The 26,005-nt window shown below is 46.8% G+C and overlaps 1 protein-coding gene across 1 annotated transcript in view; it reads right to left on the bottom strand.

The window, feature by feature from the left end:
- Nucleotides 1–5,927, bottom strand: part of LOC120931062 (prolactin-releasing peptide receptor-like) — a 68,427-nt gene extending 62,500 nt beyond the window's left edge. Inside the window, exon 1 of the mRNA XM_040342185.1 lies at nucleotides 5,465–5,927. Within this exon, the coding sequence (XP_040198119.1) occupies nucleotides 5,465–5,880 (416 nt within the window). The 5' untranslated portion in view covers nucleotides 5,881–5,927. The remainder of the gene's footprint in view (nucleotides 1–5,464) is intronic.
- Nucleotides 5,928–26,005: the final 20,078 nt, after the last annotated feature.

The raw sequence follows: 26,005 nt of genomic DNA on the forward strand, positions 1-26,005 counted from the left end.
TGATGGCACAGCGGCTGCGTTTGATGGGCACAGTGATGCTGCAAATTGATGGGGTTTTTTTTTCAGTTTATTTGCGCCCCCCCAAAAAAATTTGAGCACCAGCTGCCACTGGTATACACTAAAGAATTGTAACAGAACTGGGACACCAGTGGGCGCTCCAAAGAGAACAGTAATGTGGCACGCATAGTGCCCCCTCACCCACCTGTCAGGCCCTGTTCTGAGCCACATTCTTGTCTGAATAATGTATGACAGTCCAGGTTTTGAATCGCGTGTCCGGGTTTCGGACAACCTGAAACCCGGACACATGAATGAAAACCCGGTGAATCCCGAACAGATTTCAACCCTAGTCGGATCAGCCAGGTCGCATTCCTGATCCTCATTGAAGAAGCTGTTTCTTAAGGTGGCTCACAATGGTTGTGCACCTGGCTGGGCCTAGTTGTACTTCATTGAACCTTCTGCAATACACAGTTCATGTTTCTCGGCCTCTGTGTGATTACTGCCACCGCCGCAACCACACTGCACCTTGCGCACAAGAGTGTCATGCAGATTACAGATCTCATTTTCAATTTTTAGATAACTGCTAATACAATCTGTAGTTTTAATGATAGTGGACATTACAGTGAAATCTCGGATTGCGAGTAACGCGGTTAACGAGCGTTTCGCAATACAAGCTTTTTTTTTTTAAATCCTGACTCGGTTTGGGAGTGTTGTCTCATGAAACGTGCAGGATTCAAGCCACAGCAGTGTGCAGTACCGCATTTGGCCAGAGGTGTGGGGGGCGCCGGAGCCGATTGGAGCCGTTTTGAAATACTCGGAAATAGAGGTCGACCGATATGGGTTTTTCTCTGGCCGATGCCGATATTTGGAAATCGGGGCGGCCGATGGCCGATATGTGTTGCCGATTTTTGCGGACGATATTTTAGGCTGCGCGCCCTGCCTCTGCCTACAAACCCCAGAATGCAGCGCGGGCCGGTAATTCTGGGGTTTGCAGTTTTTTTTTACAGTGGAGGATGTCGGCAGCGGCGGCCACCGATTGGCTGTTACAGGCCCGCTGGTTGGCTGCTGACTTCCTTAAACTAAGAACAAAAAAGTCAGCACATAGCAGCAAGCGGCCCCTCCTCCTCTGTGGGTTGTAAACAGAGAGGAGGGCCGCCGCGCCGGGTGTACCAAGATGGCCGCGGCTCCGGAGCTAGGCCGAAGCCGCGGCCTTGCCTGATGCCGCGGCTTCAGCCTAGCTCCGGATCCGTGGCACCACTAGCAGCCATGTTAAATATCGGGCTAATTTGGATAAAAATCGTCCGATGCCGATTTCTCCAAAACGGCCAAATATCGGCCGATATATTGGTCGACCTCTACTCGGAAATACTCAGTTCCCGAGCATTTCAGCGTTCAACCGAGCTGTCCCGGAGCCTTTATGAGGCTCTCCAGCGCCCCCCACCTCTGGCCACACACGGTATTGCATGCCATAGAAGTCAATGTGGAACAAATTATTTTCGTTTTCCATTGACTACTATGGGGAAACTCGCTTTGATACGCGAGTGCTTTGGATTACGAGTGTTCTCCTGGAACGGATTATGCGCGTAATCCAAGGTTCCACTGTATTACCTATGGGAGGGCACTATTTATTTTTGGTCTCTCGTCTTATATCGCTCACAATAAATAAACACATGCGGACAGGATAGTTCAGTTGTATGAAGATCACATCTGCCCGTGTGTCCATGCAAATTTACAAAAGTTAGGGTTTGGTACCCAATGTTTAGATTTTTGAGACCAGGCATATATATTATATCTATTACTAGAAGAGGTTTTAGATGCTACTCGTCCAGCCCGATCCATATGACTGTACTGTATGTGACGGCCTCAGCCACTGACCATGCAGCTGACACATTTGGTCCCATCCACCAGGGCTTAGTCATAGAATCCTAGCCCACATACTAACCTCGGATTACGAGCATAATCCGTTCCGAATGCGGCCAGAGGTGGGGGGCGCCAGGGAGTGCCGAAAACAGGCGAAAAGGCCTGAGGACTCTTCAGCTTGTTTTCTGCGCCCCCGTACCTCAGGCCAAATGAGGTACTGCAGGCCTATTTAGCTTGAATTCTGCTTGTCTTGTGAGTCACTCGCAAACCGAGTCAGAATTAAAAAAAAAAGTTGCTCGCAAATCAAAACACTCTCAAACCAAGTTACCGTATATACTCGAGTATAAGCCGAGGTTTTCAGCACATTTTGTTGTGCTGAAAATGCCCTCTGGACCCCAAACTTAGCACACATGTAGCCACACCTTTCCTCTACCAGTGTGCAAAGTTTGTTGTCCGGGGGACCTACGGCCGGGGAGCACCGTTTTTTCAAATCCGGACACCCCTTCCATAGACTCCCATGTTAAACTGTCATTTCTCCTGTGACTTTGGGGACCCGGTACTGGCCGGTCGTAGGTCCCCTGGACCCGGAGCTTGGCACATGTACAGCCCCATTTCTCCTATACCAGTGTGCAACGTTTGTTGTCCGGGGGACCTACGGCCGGGGAGCACAGATTTTTCAAAGGCGGGCACCCCTTCCATAGACTCCCATGTTAAACAGTCATTTCTCCTGTGATTTGGGGACCCGGTACTGGCTGGTCGTAGGTCCCTTGTACCCGGAGCTTGGCACACATGTAGCCCCATTTCTCCTCTACAAGTGTGCAAAGTTTGTTGTCCGGGGGACCTACGGCCGGGGAGCACAGATTTTTCAAACCCGGGCACCACTCCCTCAGACTCCCATGTTAAATGGTAATTTCTCCTGTGATTTTGGGGACCCGGTACTGGCCGGTCATAGATCCCTTGGACCCGGAGCTTGGCACACATGTAGCCCTATTTCTCCTCTACAAGTGTGCACAGGTTGTTGTCTGGGGGACCTATGGCCAGGGAGCACTGATTTTTCAAAGCCGGGCACCCCTTCCATAGACTCCCATGTTAAACAGTCATTTCTCCTGTGATTTGGGGACCCGGTACTGGCCGGTCGTAGGTTCTCTGGACCCGGAGCTTGGCACACGTGCAGCTCCATTCTCTTCTACAAGTGTGCAAAGTTTGATGTCTGGGGGACCTACGGCCGGGGAGCACCGATTTTTCAAATCCGGGCACCCCTTCCATAGACTACCATGTTAAATGTCAGTCTAGGCATGGGCACAGTGAGGCATGGGCACAGTGAGGCATGGACACAGTCAGGCAAAGTGAGGCACAGTGAGGCATGCAGATGGACACCCTAGGCTTTTACTCGAGTCAATAAGTTTTCCCCATTTTTTGTGGTAAAATTAGTTGCCTCGGCTTATATTCGGGTCGGCTTATATTCGAGTATATACGGTACTCCTAAACCAAGGTTCCACTGTATATTGCTTTGCTTCAAAACTTAGGTACTTCCTGTATGGGAGGGGTAATATAGAGGGGTACTTCCTGTCTTGGGTTGCCAGTATCCATTCACCTCTAGGTGGCGTATAACCCCCACATAGGGCCAGATTCTTAGATACGCCGTCGTAAGACCGAATCTACGCCGTCGTATATTTAAGCGTATTCTGGAAACCAGATACGCTTAAATTTGGCTAAGATACGAGCGGCGTAAGTCTCCTACGCCGTCGTATCTTAGGGTGCATATTTACGCTGGCCGCTAGGTGGCGCTTCCGTTGTTTTCCGCGTCGAATATGCAAATGAGCAAGATACGCCGATTCACGAACGTATGTACGCCCGTCGCAATTAGTTACGCCGTTTACGTAAGACATACGCCGGCGTAAAGATAAAGCAGGTCTCTAGGTGGCGCAGCCCATGCAGGGTATGGACGTTGGAACAAGCGTATCTTTTTACGTCGTTTGCGTAAGTCGTAGACGAATAGGGCTTTGCGTAAGTTACGTTCACGTCGTAGGCAGTGTTCGACGTATCTTAGGCATTCTATCCGACGCATGCGCACTGGAATACGTCCACGGACGGCGCATGCGCCGTTCGTTCAAAACGTCAATCACGTCGGGTCACGATTCATTAGCATAAAACACGCCCACCTCTTCACAATTTAAATTAGGCGCGCTTACGCCAGCACATTTACGCTACGCCGCCGTAACTTAGAAAGGCAAGTGCTTTGTGAATACAGCACTTGCCTCTCTAAGTTGCGGCGGCGTATCGTAAATACGATATGATACACTACGCCCGCCCACACTTGTGCCGCTCTACGTGAATCTAGGCCATAGTAATTACTATGGCTGTTCTGTGCCCCGTGATGGACGATAAAGAAACACACTTCACTTTATGTAAGACATATCCATTATTTTATACACCGGTCTACCCATCTTTCCATGCCCGCTCTCTGGTTTGATTCACCTTCACATTTGACATTTAAAGCGGGAGTTCACCCAATTATTTATTTTTAGACCTTTTCCCCTTAGATTCCTGCTCGTTTTGTCTAGGGGAATCGGCTAGTTGTTTTAAAATATGACCTGTACTTACCCGTTTTCGAGATGCAGCTTCTCCGTCGCTTCCGGGTATGGGTCTTCGGGAGCGGGCGTTTCTTCTTGATTGACAGGCTTCCGACGGTCGCATCCATCGCGTCACTATTAGCCGAAAGAAGCCGAACGTCGGTGCGGCTCTATACTGCGCCTGCGCACCGACGTTCGGCTTCTTTTGGAAAATCGTGACGCGATGGATGCGACCGTCGGAAGCCTCTCGGAAGACTGTCAATCAAAATAGGAACGCCCAGTCCCGCAGCCCATACCCGGAAGCGACGGAGAAGATGCATCTCGTAAACCGTAAGTACAGCTCATATTTTAACCACTTCCCGACCTTCTCATGTACATATACGTCAGCAGAATGGCACGGACAGGCACATCAACGTACCTGTACGTCCTCTGCTAGACGTGGGTGGGGGGTCCGATCGGGACCCCCCCCCCGGTACATGCGGAGGTCGGGTCCGCTCGGGGAGCGATTCGGGACGACGGCGCAGCTATTTGTTTATAGCCGCTCCGTCGCGATCGCTCCCCGGAGCTGAAGAACGGGGAGAGCCGCGTGTACACGCGGCTTCCGCGTGCTTCACTGTGTCGGCGCATCGATCGCGTCATTCCCTTTATAGGGAAGACACGATCGATGACGTCATTCCTACAGCCACACCCCCTACAGTTGTAAACACATACACAGGGAACACTAAATGTTACAGCGCCCCCTGTGTTTAACTCCCAAACTGCAACTGTCATTTTCACAATAAACAATGCAATTTAAATGCCACGTCGCACGACCGCGCAATTGTCTGTTAAAGCGACGCAGTCCCGAACTGTAAAAACCCCTTGGGTCTTTAGGCAGCAATATGGTCCGGGGCTTAAGTGGTTAAAACAACTAGCCGATTCCCCTAGACAAAACGAGCATCCATCTAAGGGGAAAAAGTGTAATCTATGGGTGAACCTCCGCTTTAAGCAAATTATTTGCAGCAAGATAAAAAGAGAAGGAAAAAAAAAGTTACCTGTCCACCGCTATGGCCGTCAAGGTGAAGACAGAGACGTATACGGTTACCGGCTGTATCAGGAACACAAAGTAACACATAAACTTTCCAAACACCCAGCCCTGGGAGTTGAAGGCGTAGGCGAGGGTGAAGGGCACGCAGGTGGCACACATCAGCATGTCGGAAAAAGCCAGGTTTCCAATAAAGAAGTTGGTGACGTTGTGCATCTTTTTGGTCCTCCAGATCACATAGAGGAGGAGGTAGTTCCCGAATATGCCGATCAGCACCACCAGAGCGTAGCATGGGATGATGATCGGCTTGTAGGACTGGATGAGCTGGACGCCGGTGAACTCCGAGCTCGAGTTGGAGGTGTTGAGTTTGACTCTGTAGATGGTTAGATTGGCCGGTCCGTAGCTTCTGCTCCCGCTGTTCTCCATCTTTATATCAAGCAGGTCTTCAAAGCCCCATAATATTCCACTGGAGTTCCATCGCTGGGAGTGCAGAGCGCGTTCTGGAAACCGGAGACTGGAGTTGTGAAATAAAGCCGAAGGAACTTTACGCGTAAATCCAGAAATGTAGAGATCTGTTCCCACTCTACACGAGGACAGGAGTGACGTTGTGACGGTTACTGCAGTGGAAACGTCCATAAAATTCGAAAATGTCTAAATTTCCATCAAATTCTCGAAATCCATTGGCTGCTTCCAATTCTTTCCACCGTATAGGAAACCACAACGATCACTCGGCTTTAGATGATTGGTGAAGATACGATTCAGCCCCCCTAAGGCTTGCACCTTCGTATGCCTCCGATTCCCCTCCTCGCCATGACGCCTTTGGTGTTCAGCTTCCCGCTATCCACGATTAATGCGACTTCTCTTCTGTAGCGGGATTGTTATTCCTAAACCAACCAAGAGAAAGACATTTCAATCATTTAAATAGTTCTATGGTCACTTTCATTTTATACCAGCGGCATTGTAATTAGAATACATTGGAACCTCGGATTACGAGTATAATCCGTTCCAGGGGAATGCTAGTAATCCGAAGTACTTGCATATCAAAGCGAGTTTCCCCATAGAAGTCAATGGAAACTAAAATAATTTGTTCCGCATTGACTTCAATGGCATGCAATACCGCGTGTGTCCAGAGGTGGGGGGGGGTGCCAGAGAGACTAGGAAATACTTGAAGTCAATGGCCCAGATTCAGGTAGCAATTGCGTCTGCGTAACCATAGTTACGCAGCGCAATTGCTTACTTGCGCCGGCGTTTCGAATGCTCCTGATTCAGGAACCTCGTTACGCCGACTGCAGCCTAAGATATGACTGGCATAAGGCTCTTATGCCCTCGTATCTTAGGCTGAATTCTTACGATGGCCGCTAGGGGGCGTTCCCGTAGTGGTCAGCGTATAGTATGCAAATTGCATACTAACGCAGATTCACTACCCTACGCGAGCCCTGCGTATGCAGTTTACGTCGTTTCCGCCAATGCTACGTATACCCGTCGTTCCCGCGTCGCGAAGTTTCAATTTTACGTCGTTTGCGTAAGTGAATCGTGAATGGCGCTGGACGCCATTCACGTTCACTTTGAAGCAAATGACGTCCTTGCGACGTCATTTGCCGCAATGCACGTCGGGAAAGTTTCCCGGCGGAGCATGCGCACTACGTTCGGCGCGGGAACGCGCCTAATTTAAATGATCCACGCCCCCCTACGGGATCATTTAAATTACGCGCCCTTACGCTGGGCATTTTTGAGGAGCGCCCACGCAAATTACGTGGCTACTGCTTCGTGAATGAAGCGTAGCGCAGATAATTTGCGGGGGCGCAGGGCAAAAACGGGACGCTGCGCCTCCGTAAGAAGTGCGCAGCGGTACCTGAATCTGGCGCAGTGGAAACAAAAATAATTTGTTCCGCATTGACTTCAATGGCATGCAATACCGCATGTGGCCAGAGGTTGGGGGGGCGCCAGAGAGCCTCGGAAACACTCAAAGGCCCGGGGACAGCTCGGCTAACCTCGGCAAACCTCAGAAAGGCTCAGGAATGGAGTGTTTCTGAGTCTTTCTGAGCATTCCCGAACGCCGTTCAGCTCCGCTCGGCTCCGCCCCCCCCCCCCCCCCCCACACTGCTTTGGCTTGAATCCTGCTTGTTTTGCGAGACAACACTTGCAAACCAAGTTAGTTTTTTTTTTTAAATACACAGCGCTCATATTACGAAACGCCCGTTAACCGCGTTACTCGCAATCCGAGATTCCACTGTACAAACAATAGTTATATATAAGCGTATTCAGAAAAGCCTCCTCTCTCTCTCTGTTTAAACTGGCAAAAGGCCTTTAACCTCCTAAGCCCCGGACCATTTTGTAGCTAAATGACCGGGGCCATTTTTTGCGATTCGGCACTGCGTCGATTTAACAGACAATTGCGCGGTCGTGCGATGTGGCTCCCAAACAAAATTGGCGTCCTTTTTTCCCTACAAATAGAGCTTTCTTTTGGTGGTATTTGATCACCTCTGCGGTTTTTATTTTTTGCGCTATAAACAAAAATAGAGCGACAATTTTTGAAAAAAAAACAATATTTTTTACTTTTTGCTATAATAAATATCCCCAAAAATATATAAAAAAATCTTTTTTTCCACAGTTTAGGCCGATACGTATTCTTCTACATATTTCTGGTAAAAAAAAAAAAATCGCAATAAGCGTTTATCGGTTGGTTTGCACAAAATTTATAGCGTTTACAAAAAAGGGGATAGTTTTATTGCATTTTTGTGAATTTTTTTTACTACTAATAGCGGCGATCAGCGATTTTGTTTTTCCGTGACTGCGACATTATGGCGGACACATCGGCCAATTTTGACACATTTTTGGGACCATTGTCATTTTCACAGCAAAAAATGCTATAAAAATGCATTGTTTACTGTGAAAATGACAATTGCAGTTTGGGAGTTAACCACTAGGGGGCGCTGAAGGGGTTAAGTGTGACCTCATGTGTGTTTCTAACTGTAGGGGGGCGGGGCTGGACGTGTGACGTCATTGATCGTGTTTTCCTATATCAGGGAACACACGATCGATGACGGCGCCACAGTGAAGAACGGGGAAGCAGTGTTTACACTCACCTCTCCTCGTTCTTCAGCTCCGGGGACCAATCGCGGGACTCCGGCGGCGATCCGGTCCGCGGGTCCCGCGGCCGTGGTCACGGAGCTTCGGACCGGGTCGCGGGCACGACCCACGGCTGGGCATTTAACGATCACGTACAGGTATGTGGATGTGCCCAGCCGTGCCATTCTGCCGACGTATATCAGCGTTAGGCGGTCCTTAAGTGGTTAAGGACCGTGTCTATTTTTTCAGACTTGTTGTTTACATCAGTTTTTTTTTTTTTTGCTAGAAAATTACTTAGAACCCCCAAACATTATATATATATTTTAACACCCGAGAATAAAATGGCGATTGTTGCAATACTTTCTATCACACCGTATTTGCGCAGCGGTCTTACAAGCGCACTTTAAAAAATAAAATAAAAACATAGGCCCAGATTCTCAAAAGAGATACGATGGCGCATCTCCAGATATGCCGTCGTATCTCTGCGTAGCGCCGTCGTATCTATGCGACTGATTCTTAGAATCAGTTACGCATAGATATCCATTAGATCCGACAGGCGTAAGTCTCTTACGCCGTCGGATTTAAACTGCAATTTTTTTTTGGCCCGCTAGGTGGCGCTTCCGTTGATTTCTGCGTCGAGTATGCAAATTAGCTAGATACGCGAATTTGCGAACATACGCGTGGCCGACGCAGTAAAGTTACAACGTTTACGTTAGGCTTTTCCCGGCGTAAAGTTACCCCTGCTATATGAGGCGCAGCCAATGTTAAGTATGGCCGTCGTTCCCGCGTCGGAAATTTAAAAATTTACGTCGTTTGCGTAAGTCGTCCGTGAATGGGGCTGGACGTCATTTACGTTCACGTCGAATCCAATTGCGACGTCATTTGGAGCAATGCACACTGGGGATATTTTAGGGACGGCGCATGCGCAGTTCGTTCAGCGCGGGGACAGCGCTTCATTTAAATGAAACACGCCCCCTACCCGCCAAATTTGAATTCCGCCGGGTGATTTACGCTACGCCGCCGCAACTTTACAGGCAAGTGCTTTGTGAATAAAGCACTTGCCTGAAAAACTTGCGGCGGCGTAACGTAAATAAGATACGTTACGCCCGCACAATTTTGCGCCCATCTACGTGAATCTGGGCCATGTTTTTTAATGAAAAAATAAGGCAACATTGGGGTGGATTCAGTAACGACTTGCGCCCTCTTACGGAGGCGCAGCGTACCGTTTTAACGCTGCGCCTCCGTAATTTACATGCGTTACGCTTCATTCATGAAGCAGTAGCTACGTAATTTGCGTGGGTGCTCCTTAAAAATGCCCGGCGTAAGGGCGCGTAATTTAAATGATCCCGTAGGGGGGCGTGGATCATTTAAATTAGGCGCGTTCCCGCGCCGAACGTAGTGCGCATGCTCCGTCGGGAAACTTTCCCGACGTGCATTGCGGCAAATGACGTCGCAAGGACGTCATTTGCTTCATCGTGAACGTAAATGGCGTCCAGCGCCATTCACGATTCACTTACGCAAACAACGTAATTTTCAAACATCGCGACGCGGGAACAACGGGTATACTTAGCATTGGCTGCCCCTGCTAATAGCAGGAGCAGCCTTACGCGGAACCCGATGAACGGAAACGACGTAAACTGCATACGTAGGGCGCGCGTACGGTTGTGAATCGGCGTTAGTATGCAATTTGCATACTCTACGCTGACCACTACGGGAACGCCACCTAGCGGCCATCGTAAGAATGCAGCCTACGATACGACGGCATAAGAGCCTTATGCCAGTCATATCTTAGGCTGCAGTCGGCGTATCGAGCTTTCTGAATCAGGAGCAGTCGATACGCCGGCGCAACTATGCAATTGCGCTGCGTATCTATGGATACGCAGACGCAATTGCTTGTTGAATCTACCCCAGTAAAGTTAGTCCAATTTATTTTATATTGTGAAAGATAATGTTACGCCGAGTAAATTGATACCCAACATGTCACGCTTCAAAATTGCGCCTGCTCATGGAATGGCGTCAAACTTTTACCCTTAAAAATCTCCATAGGCGACGTTTAAAAAATTCTACAGGTTGCATGTTTTGAGTTGCGCTTCTGCGTGCAAGTTTGGCGGGACTATTTAACTTTTTATTTTTACACTGTACTTTTTTTATTTATTTTTTATTTTTTTATTGTACTGATGGCCACTGATTGGCGGCACTAATAGGTGGCACTGCTGGGCACTGATTTTTCCTTAAAATCGTCGGGGGGTGTTTTTTGAAAGCCATTGGCTTTAATAGGCGTCCAAAAATGAGAACAGCGGGCGCCATGCTAGGGGTGCCCGCTGATCACTCAGCGTTGCGTTAGGAAAGCGAATATTCATTTGCTTTCCTAACACTGAACCGCCTCCCAGCCAATCAGGTGCTCGGGTCTGTTACCTGTCACCTGATTGGCTGAAATGACAGGCACTGTGATTGGACGCCGCCTATCAGGTGTCCAATCATAGCAGAGGACGGGAAGAGAGAACAGGAGAAGACATCGAGGAGCGTGGAGGACACCGCCGCCGTGACCCGCTGCCCCACTGAGACAAGGTAAGTGCCGGGCGGGCGGGGGATGCACACTGGCAGCAATTGATGGGCACAGCAGCGGCAATTGATGGGCACACTGGCAGCAGTTGGAAAATGGATGGTTAGTGGTCGATGGTCCTAATGAAGATACGGCACCTCATCCCTTGATTTAGTTGAAGGAAGTGATTGGGGAATATGGGATTATTGCGGTGCCAGCAAATAGAAACCAAAACGCATTAGATAATATAAAAAGAATGGGGTAGATTCAGAGAGCAATTACGCCGGCGTATCCATAGATACGCAGCGTAATTGCTAAGTTGCGCCGGCGTATCTTCTTTCTGTATTCAGAAAGCTCGATACGCCGACTGTAGCCTAAAATACGACTGGCATAAGTGTCTTAGGCCGTCGTATCTTAGGCTGCATTCTGACGCTGGCCGCTAGGTGGCGCTCCCGTAGTTGTCAGCGTAGAGTATGCAAATTGCATACTTACGCCGATTCACAAACGTACGTGCGGCCGGCGGTTGTTTTTTACGTTGTTTGCGTACGTCGTTTTCGCCGTAAGGCTGCTCCTGCTATTAGGAGGCGCAGCCAATGTTAAGTATAGACGTCGTTCCCGCGTCGCGATTTGAAAATTTTATGTTGCTTGCGTAAGTCGTCCGTGAATGGCGCACGTCGAAACCAATGACGTCCTTGCGACGTCATTTACCGCAATGCACGTCGGGAAATTTTATGGACGGTGCATGCGCAGTACGTTCGGCGCGGGAACGCGCCTAATTTAAATGATCCACGCCCCCTACGGGATCATTTGAATTACGCGTGCTTACGCCGGCCCCTTTTACGCTACGCCGCCGCAACTTTACAGGCAAGTGCTTTGTGAATCAAGCACTTGCCGGTAAAACTTGCGGCCGTGTAACGTAAATGTCATACGTTACGCCGCCGCAGTTTTGCGCGCCCTACCTGAATCCACCCCAATGCGTTTTGTAATCAAAAAAACTTTTTTATTTTTATATTAACTAATGCGTTTTGGTTTCTATTTGCTGGCACCGCAATAATCCCATGTTCCCCAATCCCTTCCTTCAACTGGCAGCAGTTGATGGGCACAGTAGCGGCAGTTGATGGGCACACTGGCAGCAGTTGATGGGCACACTGGCAGCAGTTGATGGGCACAGTATCTGCAATTTATGGGCACAGTGTCAGCAATTGATGGGCACAGTAGCGGCAATTGATGGGCACAGTGTCAGCAATTGATGGGCATAGTGGCTGCGTTTGATGGTACAGTGGCAGCAGTTGATGGGCATGGTGGCTGCGTTTGATGGGCACCGTGGCTGGGTTTGATGGGCACAGTGGCTGCGTTTGATGGCACAGTGGCGGCAATTAATAGGCACCATGGCTGCGCTTGATAAGCACAGTGGCTGCCCTTTGATGGGCACAGTGGCTGCGTTTGATGGGCACCATGGCGGCTATTAATGGGCACAGTGGCTGCGTTTGATGGGCACAGTGGCTGCGTTTGATGGGCACCATAGCTGCAATTAATGGGCACAGTGGCTGCGTTTGATGGGCACAGTGGCTGCAATTGATGTCTTTTTTTTCAGCTTGTTTGCGCCCCCCAAAAAAAATTTGAGCGCCAGCGGCCACTGATGTGCCCTATAGCGTGGTCCGAGTCACCCACCACCCTCCTGGTGTAGACTGATAAATCCAGGGCATGACCAATGTACCTCAGTGTATCGTCCTCCATGTGAAATGACGGGGATGAGGATTTCTCTTCTTGTGATGAAGGGTCTCTTCTCTGTACTTGAGGGACCTCTAATCTTCATCACCATGGATGGTGATCATCGGCTGCATTGATTTCACCGGGGGGTTTAATTATATACAGGAGGAGCGGAGAGAAGTGTCCTTGCGACGGGTCCCGCGTGCCGGTGGCCTGGAATCAATGGCGTCACTTCATGGAGGACATGAGATGGGGGGGGGGGGGGGGGAACGTATTTCTACGAAGCCACTTTCAGCCGCTAAGGAAAACGTTGACTTTCCGAGGCGGTGAGGATCGAGAGAAAACCGGTAATTGTAATTACGGGAATTGCGCTGTAAATGTTTGTTGTCGGCTTGTTTCCAGTGACGTCCAACCACTCTGCAATTGTGGCGCGACAATTGTGCAACGTTAGTATGCAAGACAAGATCCCGGCACACACCCTTTCCACAAAAAAATCAGATGCTCGGTTCGCCAAAAATCGGACCCCTTTGCATTACACAGCACCCTGCACCTCTGGACCCCTTTGCATTACACAGCACCCTGCACCTCTGGACCCCTTTGCATTACACAGCACCCTGCACCTCTGGACCCCTTTACATTACACAGCACCCTGCACCTCTGGACCCCTTTACATTACACAGCACCCTGCACCTAGGGACCCTTTACATTACACAGCACCCTGGACCTCTGGGCCCCTTTGCATTACACAGCACCCTGCACCTCTGGACCCCTTTACATTACACAGCACCCTGCACCTCTGGACCCCTTTGCATTACATATCACCGCACCTCTGGACCCTTTTACATTACACAGCACCCTTGACCTCTGGACCCCTTTACATTACACAGCCCCCCCACAGTTTGTTACACAGACATCCCCCTAACAGTTCTGGACCCCCTGCATGTTACACTGGGGGGGAGACGTGACATGCCGCCCGCGGGCCCGCCGCCGCGGCCCACCGGGCATAAGCCCGATATGCCCTATGGCCAGTCCGGGCCTGGTCATGTTGGAACAGGAAGGGGCCGTCCCCAAACTCCTCCCACAAAGTTAAGAGCATGAAATTGTCCAAAATGTCTCGGTATGCTGATGCCTTAAGAGTTCCCTTCACTGGAACTAAGGGGCCAATCCCAACCCCTGAAAAACAACCCCCCCACCATAATCCCCCCTCCCCCCACACCATAATCCCCCGCCAACAAATGATTTGGACCAGTGCACAAAGCAAGGTCCATAAAGACATGGATGAGCGAGTTTGGGGTGGTTGAACATGACTGGCCTGCACAGAGTCCTGACCTCAACCCGATAGAACACCATTGGGATGAATTAGAGTGGAGACTGTGAGCCAGACCTTCTCATCCAACATCAGCGCCTGACCTCACAAATGCGCTTCTGGAAGAATGGTCAAACAATGGCCGCTGTGTCTAGAGGGGGAGGCACTGGGGCACCCCTAATGCACGGGCTGCCACTGAGGCTGTGGGTCCCGAGATCCATAGTACACTGGACACAGCGGTCATGGGAGAGCGACGTGCTGTGCGCCCCTAACCCGGAACACACTGGATGACATGCGTGCACGTGATTGTGCCTGCCCGTGCTGTGGGTGGTCGGCAAGTGTTTTTTGCTGGAGTTTCAGCCCGTTGAGCAATATCCGGCAATTTGCAGATGGTTAGGAATTGACTTTCTCCTATATGATAAATAAACCAATTTCAGAGGTACGTCAAGAAAATCGAAGCAAAAGAAAATTCAAACAACTTCATTTAAAAGGTACGACATATAAAAAGTGCGCAATTTAGAGCCGGTTCATGTTCCGGTCAGAAGGAAACGCAGACCATTTAGGTGGGTAGATGTGATCGTCTGACGGGAAATTGACGTAAATTGCTAAAAATCTGAAGTATCCTTAAGACAAGTGAGTGGAGAGTCATCTGTTTGCTGCGTTAGAGTTCTCTAAGTGGTACGGCGAGGTATCGGAAATACAGCGCGGTGTGCTCCGCTCATAGAACTCGCCGAAACGCCGGAGAAAATACAATAACAAGGATGGAGCCACTCCGGTATGATGAATCTTTTATCTTCACCCTCAGACTAAAGTGTTTATGCTTTACATCAATGGCAGCTGGTGGTAAAGAAGTACCTCGGATTACGAAGGTTCCAGAAGAATGCTTGTAATCCAAAGCACTCGTATATCAAAGCGAGTTTCCCCATAGGAATCAATGGAATCTCAGATAATTGGTTCCACAGTGACTACTGGTGTATGCAATACTGTATGTGGCCAGAGGTGCGGGGGCACCAGAGACACTCAGAGACTCTGAGTATCTCCTAGTGTCTCAGAGTATCTTCTAGTGTCTCCAGGTATCTCATAGTGTCTCCGGGTATCTCCTAGTGTCTCCGGGTATCTCCTAGTGTCTCAGAGTATCTCCTAGTGTCTCCGAGTATCTCTGAGTGTCTCTGAGTATCTCCTAGTGTCTCCGAGTATCTCCTAGTCTCTCCGAGTATCTCCTAGTCTCTCCGAGTATCTCCTAGTGGCTCAGAGTATCTACGAGTGTCTCCTAGTGTCTCCGAGTATCTCCTAGTGTCTCTGAGTATCTCCTAGTGCCTCCGAGTATCTCCTAGTGTATCTGAGTATGTCCTAGTGCCTCCGAGTATCTCCTAGTGTCTCCGAGTATCTCCTAGTGTCTCCGAGTATCTCCTAGTGTCTCTGAATTTCTCCTAGTGTCTCTGAGTATCTCCTAGTCTCTCCGAGTATCTCCTAGTCTCTCCGAGTATCTCCTAGTGGCTCAGAGTATCTACGAGTGTCTCCTAGTGTCTCCGAGTATCTCCTAGTGTCTCTGAGTATCTCCTAGTGCCTCCGAGTATCTCCTAGTGTATCTGAGTATGTCCTAGTGCCTCCGAGTATCTCCTAGTGTCTCCGAGTATCTCCTAGTGTCTCCGAGTATCTCCTAGTGTCTCTGAATTTCTCCTAGTGTCTCTGAGTATCTCCTAGTGTCTCTGAGTATCTCCTAGTGTCTCCGAGTATCTCCTAGTGCCTCCGAGTATCTCCTAGTGTCTCCGAGTATCTCCTAGTGTCTCCGAGTATCTCCTAGTGTCTCTGAATTTCTCCTAGTGTCTCTGAGTATCTCCTAGTGTCTCTGAGTATCTCCTAGTGTCTCTGAGTATCTCCTAGTATCTCTGAGTATCTCCTAGTGTCTCTGAGTATCTCCTAGTGTCTCTGAGTATCTCCTAGTGTCTCTGAATATCTCCTAGTGTCTCCGAGTATCTCCTAGTGACTCCGAGTGTCTCCTAGTGTCTCAGAGTGTCTCCTAGTGTCTCTGAGTTTCTCTGAGTATCTCCTAGTGTCTCTGAGTATCTCCTAGTGTCTCTGAGTATCTCCTAGTGTCTCTGAGTATCTCCTAGTTTCTCTGAGTATCTCCTAGTGTCTCTGAGTATCTCCTAGTGTCTCTGAGTATCTCCTAGTTTCTCTGAGTATCTCCTATTGTCTCCGAGTATCTCCTAGTGTCTCTGAGTATCTCCTATTGTCTCCGAGTATCTCCTAGTGTCTCCGAGTATCTCTGAGTGTCTCTGAGTATCTCCTAGTGTCTCTGAGTATCTCCTAAAACGCAGAGGTGATCGAATACCACCAAAAGAAAGATCTATTTGTGGGGGGAAAAAAGGACGTCAATTTTGTTTGGGAGCCACGTCGCACGACCGCGCAATTGTCAGTTAAAGGGACGCAGTGCCGAATCGCAAAAAAAAAGGCCCGGTCATTGGGCAGCCAAATCCTCCGGGGCCGAAGTGGTTAAAAACAAAACAAAAAAAAAAACATTGAAATCCATGCGTCCGGCACCCTGCATGTAGATTAGGGGGCTGGATGCATGCATAGGGGGGCGGCCCCCTCTGTGCCCCGTATGGACGGGCCACCACCGCTTTACATCCCTTTCATTGAAAATAAGAAGACAATTTTAGCAGCTGCACAGGAAATTCAATGATGGTCATCCCATCCTGAACCCAAGAAATGAGAACCACCATAGGGGGGGGGGGCAACTTTGTCATGGGCGTAAGATGCCACACAAAATTGACCCAGTGCTTCAGATGTGGATTAGGCTGTGTATGGCCTCAGGCAGCGCTGAAGTAATGCCCGATGCCAATTCCCAGTAGGGACACCTGTTATCCTCCAGCTTGGAGTGGCGCTCCAAGTCCACATGTGATAAAAAAAAACAAATATATGCACTATATTGTCAAAAGTATTGGGACACTTGCCTTTACACATGAACTTTAATGACATCCCAGTCTTAGTCTATAGGGTTCATTATTGAGTTGGCCCCGCCCTTTTCAGCTATAACAGTAGACATGTGCACTGCCAAAAAAATGGTTAGTTTTCGTTTCATTTGTTTTTTTATATCTATTTTTTTCAGGCATTTGTTATGACCGCAATTCATAAATTTGAAAATTCGTAAATTTGAAAATTTGTAAATTTGAAAATTCAGAAATTTGTAAATTCTAAAATCTGAAAATAAGGCCTCTTTCACACGGAGCGGATCCGTAATTGATCCGATCCGTGTGTGTCCGTCGGCTCAGCGGGGATCCCCGCTGAGCTGTCAGCGGACAGGGCGGTCCCCGCACACAGTGCAGAGACCGCCCTGTCTATCCTCCGCTCTCCCCTATGGGGAATCGGATGAATACGGACCGTGTTTCGGTATTCATCCGATGCGTTCCGCCGGACGGAAGAAAAGTAGGGTTTTCTTCTGTCCGCAAAAGCGGATCTTTGCGGAGGCGGATGGTTGCGGACGTTAGCGGATGCATCATCCGCTAAGGTCTGCAATCCCATAGGGAACCATTACAAGTCCGTAAACGGACATGTAATAAACGGACCATTTGTCCGTACGTGTGAAAGGGCCCTAAGAAAGAAAATCCAAAAATTCAAAAGAACCAAATACAAAAATTCTTAATAATAACTGATTAATAATAACTATTAAATTATAGGTATTGGAATTTCCTTTCAAATGTGGCTGTTAGTGAACGAATTAATCCAAAGTTACGAATTCTTCAAAATAACGAATGCCGTATCTAAACGAATGGAACCGAATGAATTAATAATAAATAATAATAATAAATGATTAAATAATTACATTTGTTAGTATTCGTTTTTTATTTAAATTTTTTTCGGTCATTTGTTATGATCGCAATTTGGAATTAGAAAATTCAGGAAATTTGTAAATTCAAAAACAAGAAAGAAAATTCAAAAGAACGAAATCCAAAAATTCTTAATAATAACTAACTAATAATAACAACTATTAAATTATAGGTATTGGAATTTCCTTTCAAATGTGGCTGTTAGTGAACTTAAAAAATAGGAATTTATCTGAAGTTACGAATTATCCGAAATAATGAATGCCGCATCTAAACAAATGGAACCGAATGAATTAATAATAAATAATAATAAATAATAATAATAAATAATTAAATAATTTAATTTGTTAGTATTAGTTTTTTATTATTTTTTTTTTCGGTCATTTGTTATGATCGCAATTTTCGTAAATTTGAAATTTCGGAAATTTGAAAAATTCGGAACTTTGAAAATTCGAAAATTTGTAAATTCAAAAATGCGTAACTTTGTAAATTCAAAAACAAGAAATACAATTCAAAAGAACGAAATCCAAAAATGATTAATAATAACTAACTAACAATAACTATTAAATTATAGGTATCGGAATTTCCTTTCAAATTTGGCTGTTAGTGAACGTAACGAATACAAATTTATCTGAGTTACGAATTCTTCGAAATAATAAATGCCGCATCTATACAAATGGAACCGAATGAATTAATAATAAATAATAATAATAAATAATTAAATAGTTAAGTTTGTTTCATTCGTTTTTTATTTTTATTTTTTTCGTTCATTTGTTATGATCACAATTTGGAAATTCGGAAATCTGAAAATAAGAGGAAAATCCAAAAATTCAAAAGAACGAAATCCTAAAAATTCTTAATGATAACTAACTAACAATAACTATTAAATTATAGGTATTGGAATTTCCTTTCAAATGTGGCTGTTAGTGAACGAATTTATCCAAAGTTACGAATTCTTCGGAAATAACGAATGCCGTATCTAAACGAATGGAACCCGAATGAATTAATAATAAATAATAATAAAAAATAATTTAATTTGTTAGTATTCGTTTTTTTTTCGGTCATATGTTATGATCGCTATTCGTAATTTGAAAATGCGTAAATTTGTAAATTCAAAAATAAGAAAGAAAATTCAAAAGAACGAAATCCAAAAATTCTTAATAATAACTAACTAACTAGTAATAACTATTACATTAGAGGTATTGGAATTTCCTTTCAAATTTGGCTGTTAGTGAACGTAACGAATACGAATTTATCCAAATAGCAAATGCAGAATGCCGCCTCTAAACGAATGGAACCGAATGAATTAATAATTAATAATAATAATAAAAAATGTTTTATAAATGCGTTTACATTCTATTTGTTTACATACGGCATTTGTTATTTCAGATAATTCGTAACTTCGGATAACTTCATATATTTGTTATGTTCATGAACAGCCAAATTTGAAAGGAAATTCCAATAGAGTGGAACCTAAGATTGCGAGTAACGCGGTTAACGAGGGTTTCGCAATACGAGCGCTGTGTATTTGAAAAAAAACCTAACTCGGTTTGCGAGTGTTGTCTCGCAAAATGAGCAGGATTCAGGCCAAAGCGGTGTGCAGGACCTTGTTTGGCCATGAGGTGCGGGGGCGCCGTAAGCCGAGCAGAGCCAAGTGGCTCGGAAAGACACGGAAATACTCAGTTTCCGAGGTTTACCGAAATCAGCCGAGGTGTCCTTGGACCTTTCCGGCCATTTCTGAGGCTCTCCGGCGCCCCCCCCGCCTCTGGCCGCATGCGGTATTGCATGCCATTGAAGTCAATGCGGAAATTTTTTTTTTCCGTTTCCATTGACTTCAAAGGGGAAACTCGCTTTGATAAACCAAACCCAACATCAGTGCCTGACCTCACAAATGCTCTTCTGGAAGAACGGTCAAACATTCCCATAGACACCCTCCTAAACCTTGTGGACGGCCTTCCCAGAAGAGGTGAAGCTGTTATAGCTGCAAAGGGCGGAGCCAACTCAATATTGAACCCTCCGGACTAAGACTGGGGGATGTCATTAAAGTTCATGTGTGTGTAAAGGCCGGCGTCCCAATACTTTTGGTAATATAGTGTATCTGTATTCGGATCGGATTCGCCGCAAGATCACCGTTATCGGCGGCGGGAGAGGGGCCCCCCCTCCCGCCGCTCTCCCGCGCCCTCCGCCGCTTACCGGAGCTGTCGGTAGCGGCGGAGGCGATCGGGTCCTGTCCCCTGTTTGGCTGGGATACGAGTGAGGGCAAGATGGCCCCCCACCCGTCCCCATAGCATAGCAGGGCGGAAGTGACGTCAAAACGTCACTTCCGCCCATGCTTCTTAAAGCAATATTTTCTTGTGATTTTTTCAAATGACAACATTTTTTTTTTTTTTTTTTTTGCATTTTAGTGTAAATATGAGATGTGACGTCTTTTTGACCCCAAGATCTCATATATAAGAGGACCTGTCACGCTTTTTTCTATTACAAGGGATGTTTACATTCCTTGTAATAGGAATAAAAGTGACCCATTTTTTTAATTTTATTTTTTTAGTGTAAAAATAATCAAATAAATAAAAATAAATAATAAAATCGTTTTAAAGCTCCCCGTCCCGCCGAGCTTGTGCGCAGAAGCGAACGCATACGTGAGCAGCGCCCGCATATGAAAACGGTGTTAAAACCACACACGTGAGGTATCACCGCGATCGTTAGAGCGAGAGCAATAATTATAGCCCTAGACCTCCTCTGTAACTCAAAAGATGCAACCTATAGAATTTTTTAAACGTCGCCTATGGAGATTTTTAAGGGTAAAAGTTTGACGCCATTCTACGAGCGGGCGCAATTTTGAAGCGTGACGTGTTGGGTATCATTTTACTCGGCGTAACATTATCTTTCACAATATATAAAAAAATGGGATAACTTTACTGTTGTCTTATTTTTTAATTCAAAAAAGTGATTTTTTTCCCCAAAAAAGTGCGCTTGTAAGACCGCTGCGCAAATACGGTGTGACAAAAAGTATTGCAATGACCGCCATTTTATTCTCTAGGGTGTTAGAAAAAAAAATATATATATATATATAATGTTTGGGGGTTCTAAGTAATTTTCTAACAAAAAAAAATGCTTTAGTCTTCTAAACACCAAGTCTGAAAAACAGGCAAGGTCCTTAAGTGGTTAACGGCTTTCTAATTAGTTGTTTAAAACAAGAATATCGTTTTGTGATTTTCTTGGTTTAAACAACTAATTAGAAAGCCGTTTCACGCGTTCTGGATCCAATTTATCAAAGTCGTGTAAATCAGCTCCTGACATTTAAATTAATGAGGTAAACAAACAATAAATATAAAATAGATGTTAATTCGGAATTCTGTGCTATTGTAATCGGGTCCACGCTTAGAATCCACGCGAATTGACTGCTGGTTTTAATTTACGCCGTTTATGTTGGGCGCCTTTGGTATTTACAGTCTCTTTTTAATTATTATAATTCGGGTAATTGCAACCGACCCGACATCTTTAGTTATTATGGATTGCAAGACATAGAAATAGATTGCAGGCAAGTGTTACTACTAGTAAAACTCAACTTTTGTTGTGAAAAAAACCCTCCCCTTTGGGCGATCCGCATAAAGTGCATCCGGAACGTATTTACAGAGCTTCACTTTTTCCACATTTTGTTATGTTACAGCCTTATTCCTAAATGGATTAAATTCATTATTTTCCTCAGAATTCTACAAACAATCCCCCATAATGACAACGTGAGAGAAGTTTGTTTAAAATCATTAAACATTTATTAAAAATAAAACAAAACAATAAAAAAATACCATTTACATAAGTATCACAGGCTCCTCCCATGTACATAAGCATCACAGACTCCTCCCATGTACATAAGTATCACAGGCTCCTCCCATGTACATAAGTATCACAGGCTCCTCCCATGTACATAAGTATCACAGTCTCCTCCCATGTACATAAGTATCACAGACTCCTCCCATGTACATAAGTATCACAGGCTCCTCCCATGTACATAAGTATCACAGGCTCCTCCCATGTACATAAGTATCACAGGCTCCTCCCATGTACATAAGTATCACAGTCTCCTCCCATGTACATAAGTATCACAGGCTCCTCCCATGTAGATAAGTATCACAGGCTCCTCCCATGTACATAAGTATCACAGGCTCCTCCCATGTACATAAATATCACAGGCTCCTCCCATGTACATAAGTATCACAGACTCCTCCCATGTACATACGTATCACAGACTCCTCCCCATGTACATAAGTATCACAGGCTCCTCCCATGTACATAAGTATCACAGGCTCCTTCCATGTACATACGTATCACAGGCTCCTCCCATGTACATAAGAATCACAGGCCCCTCCCATGTACATAAGTACCACAGGCTCCTGCCATGTACATAAGTATCAGACTCCTCCCATGTACATAAGAATCACAGGCTCCTCCCATGTACATAAGTACCACAGGCTCCTGCCATGTACATAAGTATCACAGGCTCCTCCCATGTACATAAGTATCACAGGCTCCTCCCATGTACATAAGTATCACAGGCTCCTTCCTCTTGCATAAGTATCACAGGCTCCTCCCATGTACATAAGTGTCACAGGCTCCTCCCATGTACACAAGTATCACAGGCTCCTCCCATGTACATAAGTATCACAGGCTCCTCCCATGTACATAAGTATCACAGACTCCTCCCAAGTACATAAGTACCACAGGCTCTTGCCATGTACATAAATATCACAGGCTCCTCCCATGTACATAAGTATCACAGGCTCCTCCCATGTACATAAGTATCACAGGCTCCTTCGATGTACACAAGTATCACAGGCTCCTCCCATGTACATAAGTATCACAGGCTCCTCCCATGTACATAAGTAGCACAGACTCCTCCCAAGTACATAAGTACCACAGGCTCTTGCCATGTACATAAATATCACAGGCTCCTCCCATGTACATATGTATCACAGGCTCCTCCCATGTACATAAGTATCACAGGCTCCTCCCATGTACATAAGTATCACAGGCTCCTCCCATGTACTTAAGTATCACAGGCTCTTCCTATGTACATAAGTATCACAGCCTTTGCCCAATACTTTGGTGAAGCTCCTTTGGTACCAATCACAGCCCCCAGTCTTTCTGAGTATGATGCTACACGCTTGGCACTCTTATTTTTGGGCAGTTTCTCCCATTTTTCTTTGTAGGACCTCTCAGGCTCCATCAGGTTGGATGGGAAGCTTCTGTGCTCAGCCATTTTCAGATCTCTCCAGAGACGTTCAATCAGGTTCAAGTCTGGGCTCTGGCTGGGCCACTCAAGGTCATTCACAGAGTTGTCCCGTAGTCACTACTTTGTTATCTTGGCTGTGTGATTAGGGTCGTTGTCCTGTTGGAAGATGAACCTTCACAGTCTGAGGTCCAGAACGCTCTGGAGAAGTTTTTCATCAAGGATGTCTCTGTACATTGCTGCATTCATCTTTCCTTCGATCCTGACTGGTCTCCCAGTTCCTGCCGTTGAAAAACATCCCCACAGCATGATGCTGCCACCACCATGCTTCACAGTAGGGTGGTATTGGCCAGGTGATGAACGGTGCCTGGTTTCCTCCAGACATGGCGCTTGCCACTCAGGCCAAAGAGTTCAGTCTTTGTTTCATCAGACCAGAGAATTTTGTTTCTCATGGTCTGAGAGTCCTTCAGATGCCTTTTGGCAAACTCCGCTGTCATGTGCCTTTTACTGAGGAGTGGCTTCCGTCTGGCCAGTCTACCATACAGGCCTGATTGGTGGAGTGCTGCAGAGATGATTGTTCTTCTGGAAGGTTCTCCTCTCTCCACAGAGAAACACTGGAGATCTGTCAGAGTGACCATTGGGCAGGGCCAATCCTAGGCAGGGTGCACAGGGTGCATTGCACCCAGGCGCCTGCAGAGGTGGGGGCGCCGAAGTGCCAGAGTTCTCCCCTTCCTCCTTCTCTCCTTGTTTGTGTCCGTCCAGAACTAGCGTTCTGAGCATAGGTATGTGTCCGTCCAGAACTGATGTGTGAGCATAGGGCAGCCAGTCCAGCCTGGCAGTGCTCGGGGGAGGGGCCGCTCCTCTTCCTGACATGAGAGTTCTAGTTTTCAGTGGCTGCCGAGTGCTGATGGTCAGGAATGAATTCCTAACACTGGGAGTCTTGGATCCTGCACTGTCTCCACCAACTCCAGTTGGAATGCCTCCCACTCCCAGCTCTATCTTAGGCTGCACAGAGAGAGAATCAAGGTGAGTCACAGTGTTCAGTGTGCTGTGTGCTGTGTGCTGGGGGATGGCATCCCCAGCATCCCTTTACACGTGCTCTGGGCTGCCCCTGCTCTAGATGTTTGATGGCATGATAGATTGCATAGGATACACAGCCCCTGCCCATTCCTGCGCCTAGTCCATCTATAGATGTGATGCATAACGAGATGTAAAGGGGAGGAGCTAGTAAAATGACAACGCCCATGTGGGGGCGCCAGAAATATTTCTGCACCCAGGTGCCTGTGACCCTAGGATCGGCTCTGCCATTGGGTTCTTGGTCACCTCCCTGACTAAGGCCCTTCTCCCCCGATCTCGCAGTTTGGCCGGGAGGCCCGCTCTAGGAAGAGTCCTGGTGGTCCCAAACTTCTTCCATTTACAGATGATGGAGGCCACTGTGCTCATTGGGACCTTCAATGCTGCAGAAATGTTTCTGTACCCTTCCCCCCCCGATCGATGCCTCCATACAATCCTGTCTCGGAGGTCAATTCCTTGGGCTTCATGGCTTGGTTTGTGCTCTGACATGACACTGTCCAATAAGTTTATATTGTAAAAAAAAAAAAAAATTGCTGATCTGAAATCCAAAACAGCAAATATAGGGTTGTCCCGATACCAGTATCGGTATCGGGACCGATACCGAGTATTTGCGGGAGTACTTGTACTCCCGCAAATACCCCCGATACCTAAATAGAATACTTGATCCAATCTCGAACAAGGGGGAGTGTCTATACGCGGCGCAGCGGGAATACTACAGCTATTCAAATGAAAGCTGTGATGTTCCCCGCACGCTGTTTAACCCATGCGGCAGTGGCATCAAGGTATGGGGGGACATGGCTGGATATAGGGGGGACATGGCTGCATATAGGGGGGACATGGCTGCATATAGGGGGGACATGGCTGCATATAGGGGGGGCATGGCTGCATATGTGGGGGGACATGGCTGCATATGTGGGCGGACATGGCTGCATATGTGGGGGACATGGCTGGATTTATGGGGGACATGGCTGCATATAGGGGGGACATGGCTGCATATAGGGGGGACATGGCTGGATTTATGGGGGACATGGCTGCATATAGGGGGGACATGGCTGCATATAGGGGGGCATGGCTGCATATGTGGGGGGACATGGCTGCATATGTGGGGGGACATTGCTGCATATGTGGGGGGACATTGCTGCATATGTGGGGGGACATGGCTGCATATGTGGGGGGACATGACTGCATATGTGGGGGGACATGGCTGCATTTGTGGGGGGACATGGCTGCATTTGGGGACACATTTAAAAAAAAGTATCTGTATTCGGTATCGGCGAGTACTTGAAAAAAAGTATCGGTACTTGTACTCGGTCCTAAAAAAGTGGTATCGGGACAACCCTAAGCAAATCCCATCACATTGTGCCAATATCTGGATCCGTCAATATAAGCACAGGAAATTCTTTCCCCATAAATGTCCACTAAAAGTTGAAAAAGTGACTTTGTCATGATTCGTTTCACAACCATGGCTCTGTCCATCACATTGTATCATTTGAGTCAAGACGTATTTCTCTCCCACTTCAACGGATAAACCTTTTTCTTTTTAACACCCAATTGCCACATGACAAACCTGTGTGCATTGACACCTCTTGTTTTCCTTGTAATAACACCTTTAGTGTGACATGAGGCGTTTTCAAAACAAATGTTGCAGAACACACGATGTGTCTGACCTGTAGAAATGGACAACACATTTTTTTTCCTTGTAAAAATACCAATGAAAAAGCCTCGTCACCCACATATACATAAATGTAAAATGACTGAGAGAGATCTCTATATCAACCCCTTCCTGCCCGGCGTAT

Source organism: Rana temporaria, chromosome 3 (assembly GCF_905171775.1).
Source record: "Rana temporaria chromosome 3, aRanTem1.1, whole genome shotgun sequence".
Lineage (NCBI taxonomy): Eukaryota > Metazoa > Chordata > Amphibia > Anura > Ranidae > Rana > Rana temporaria.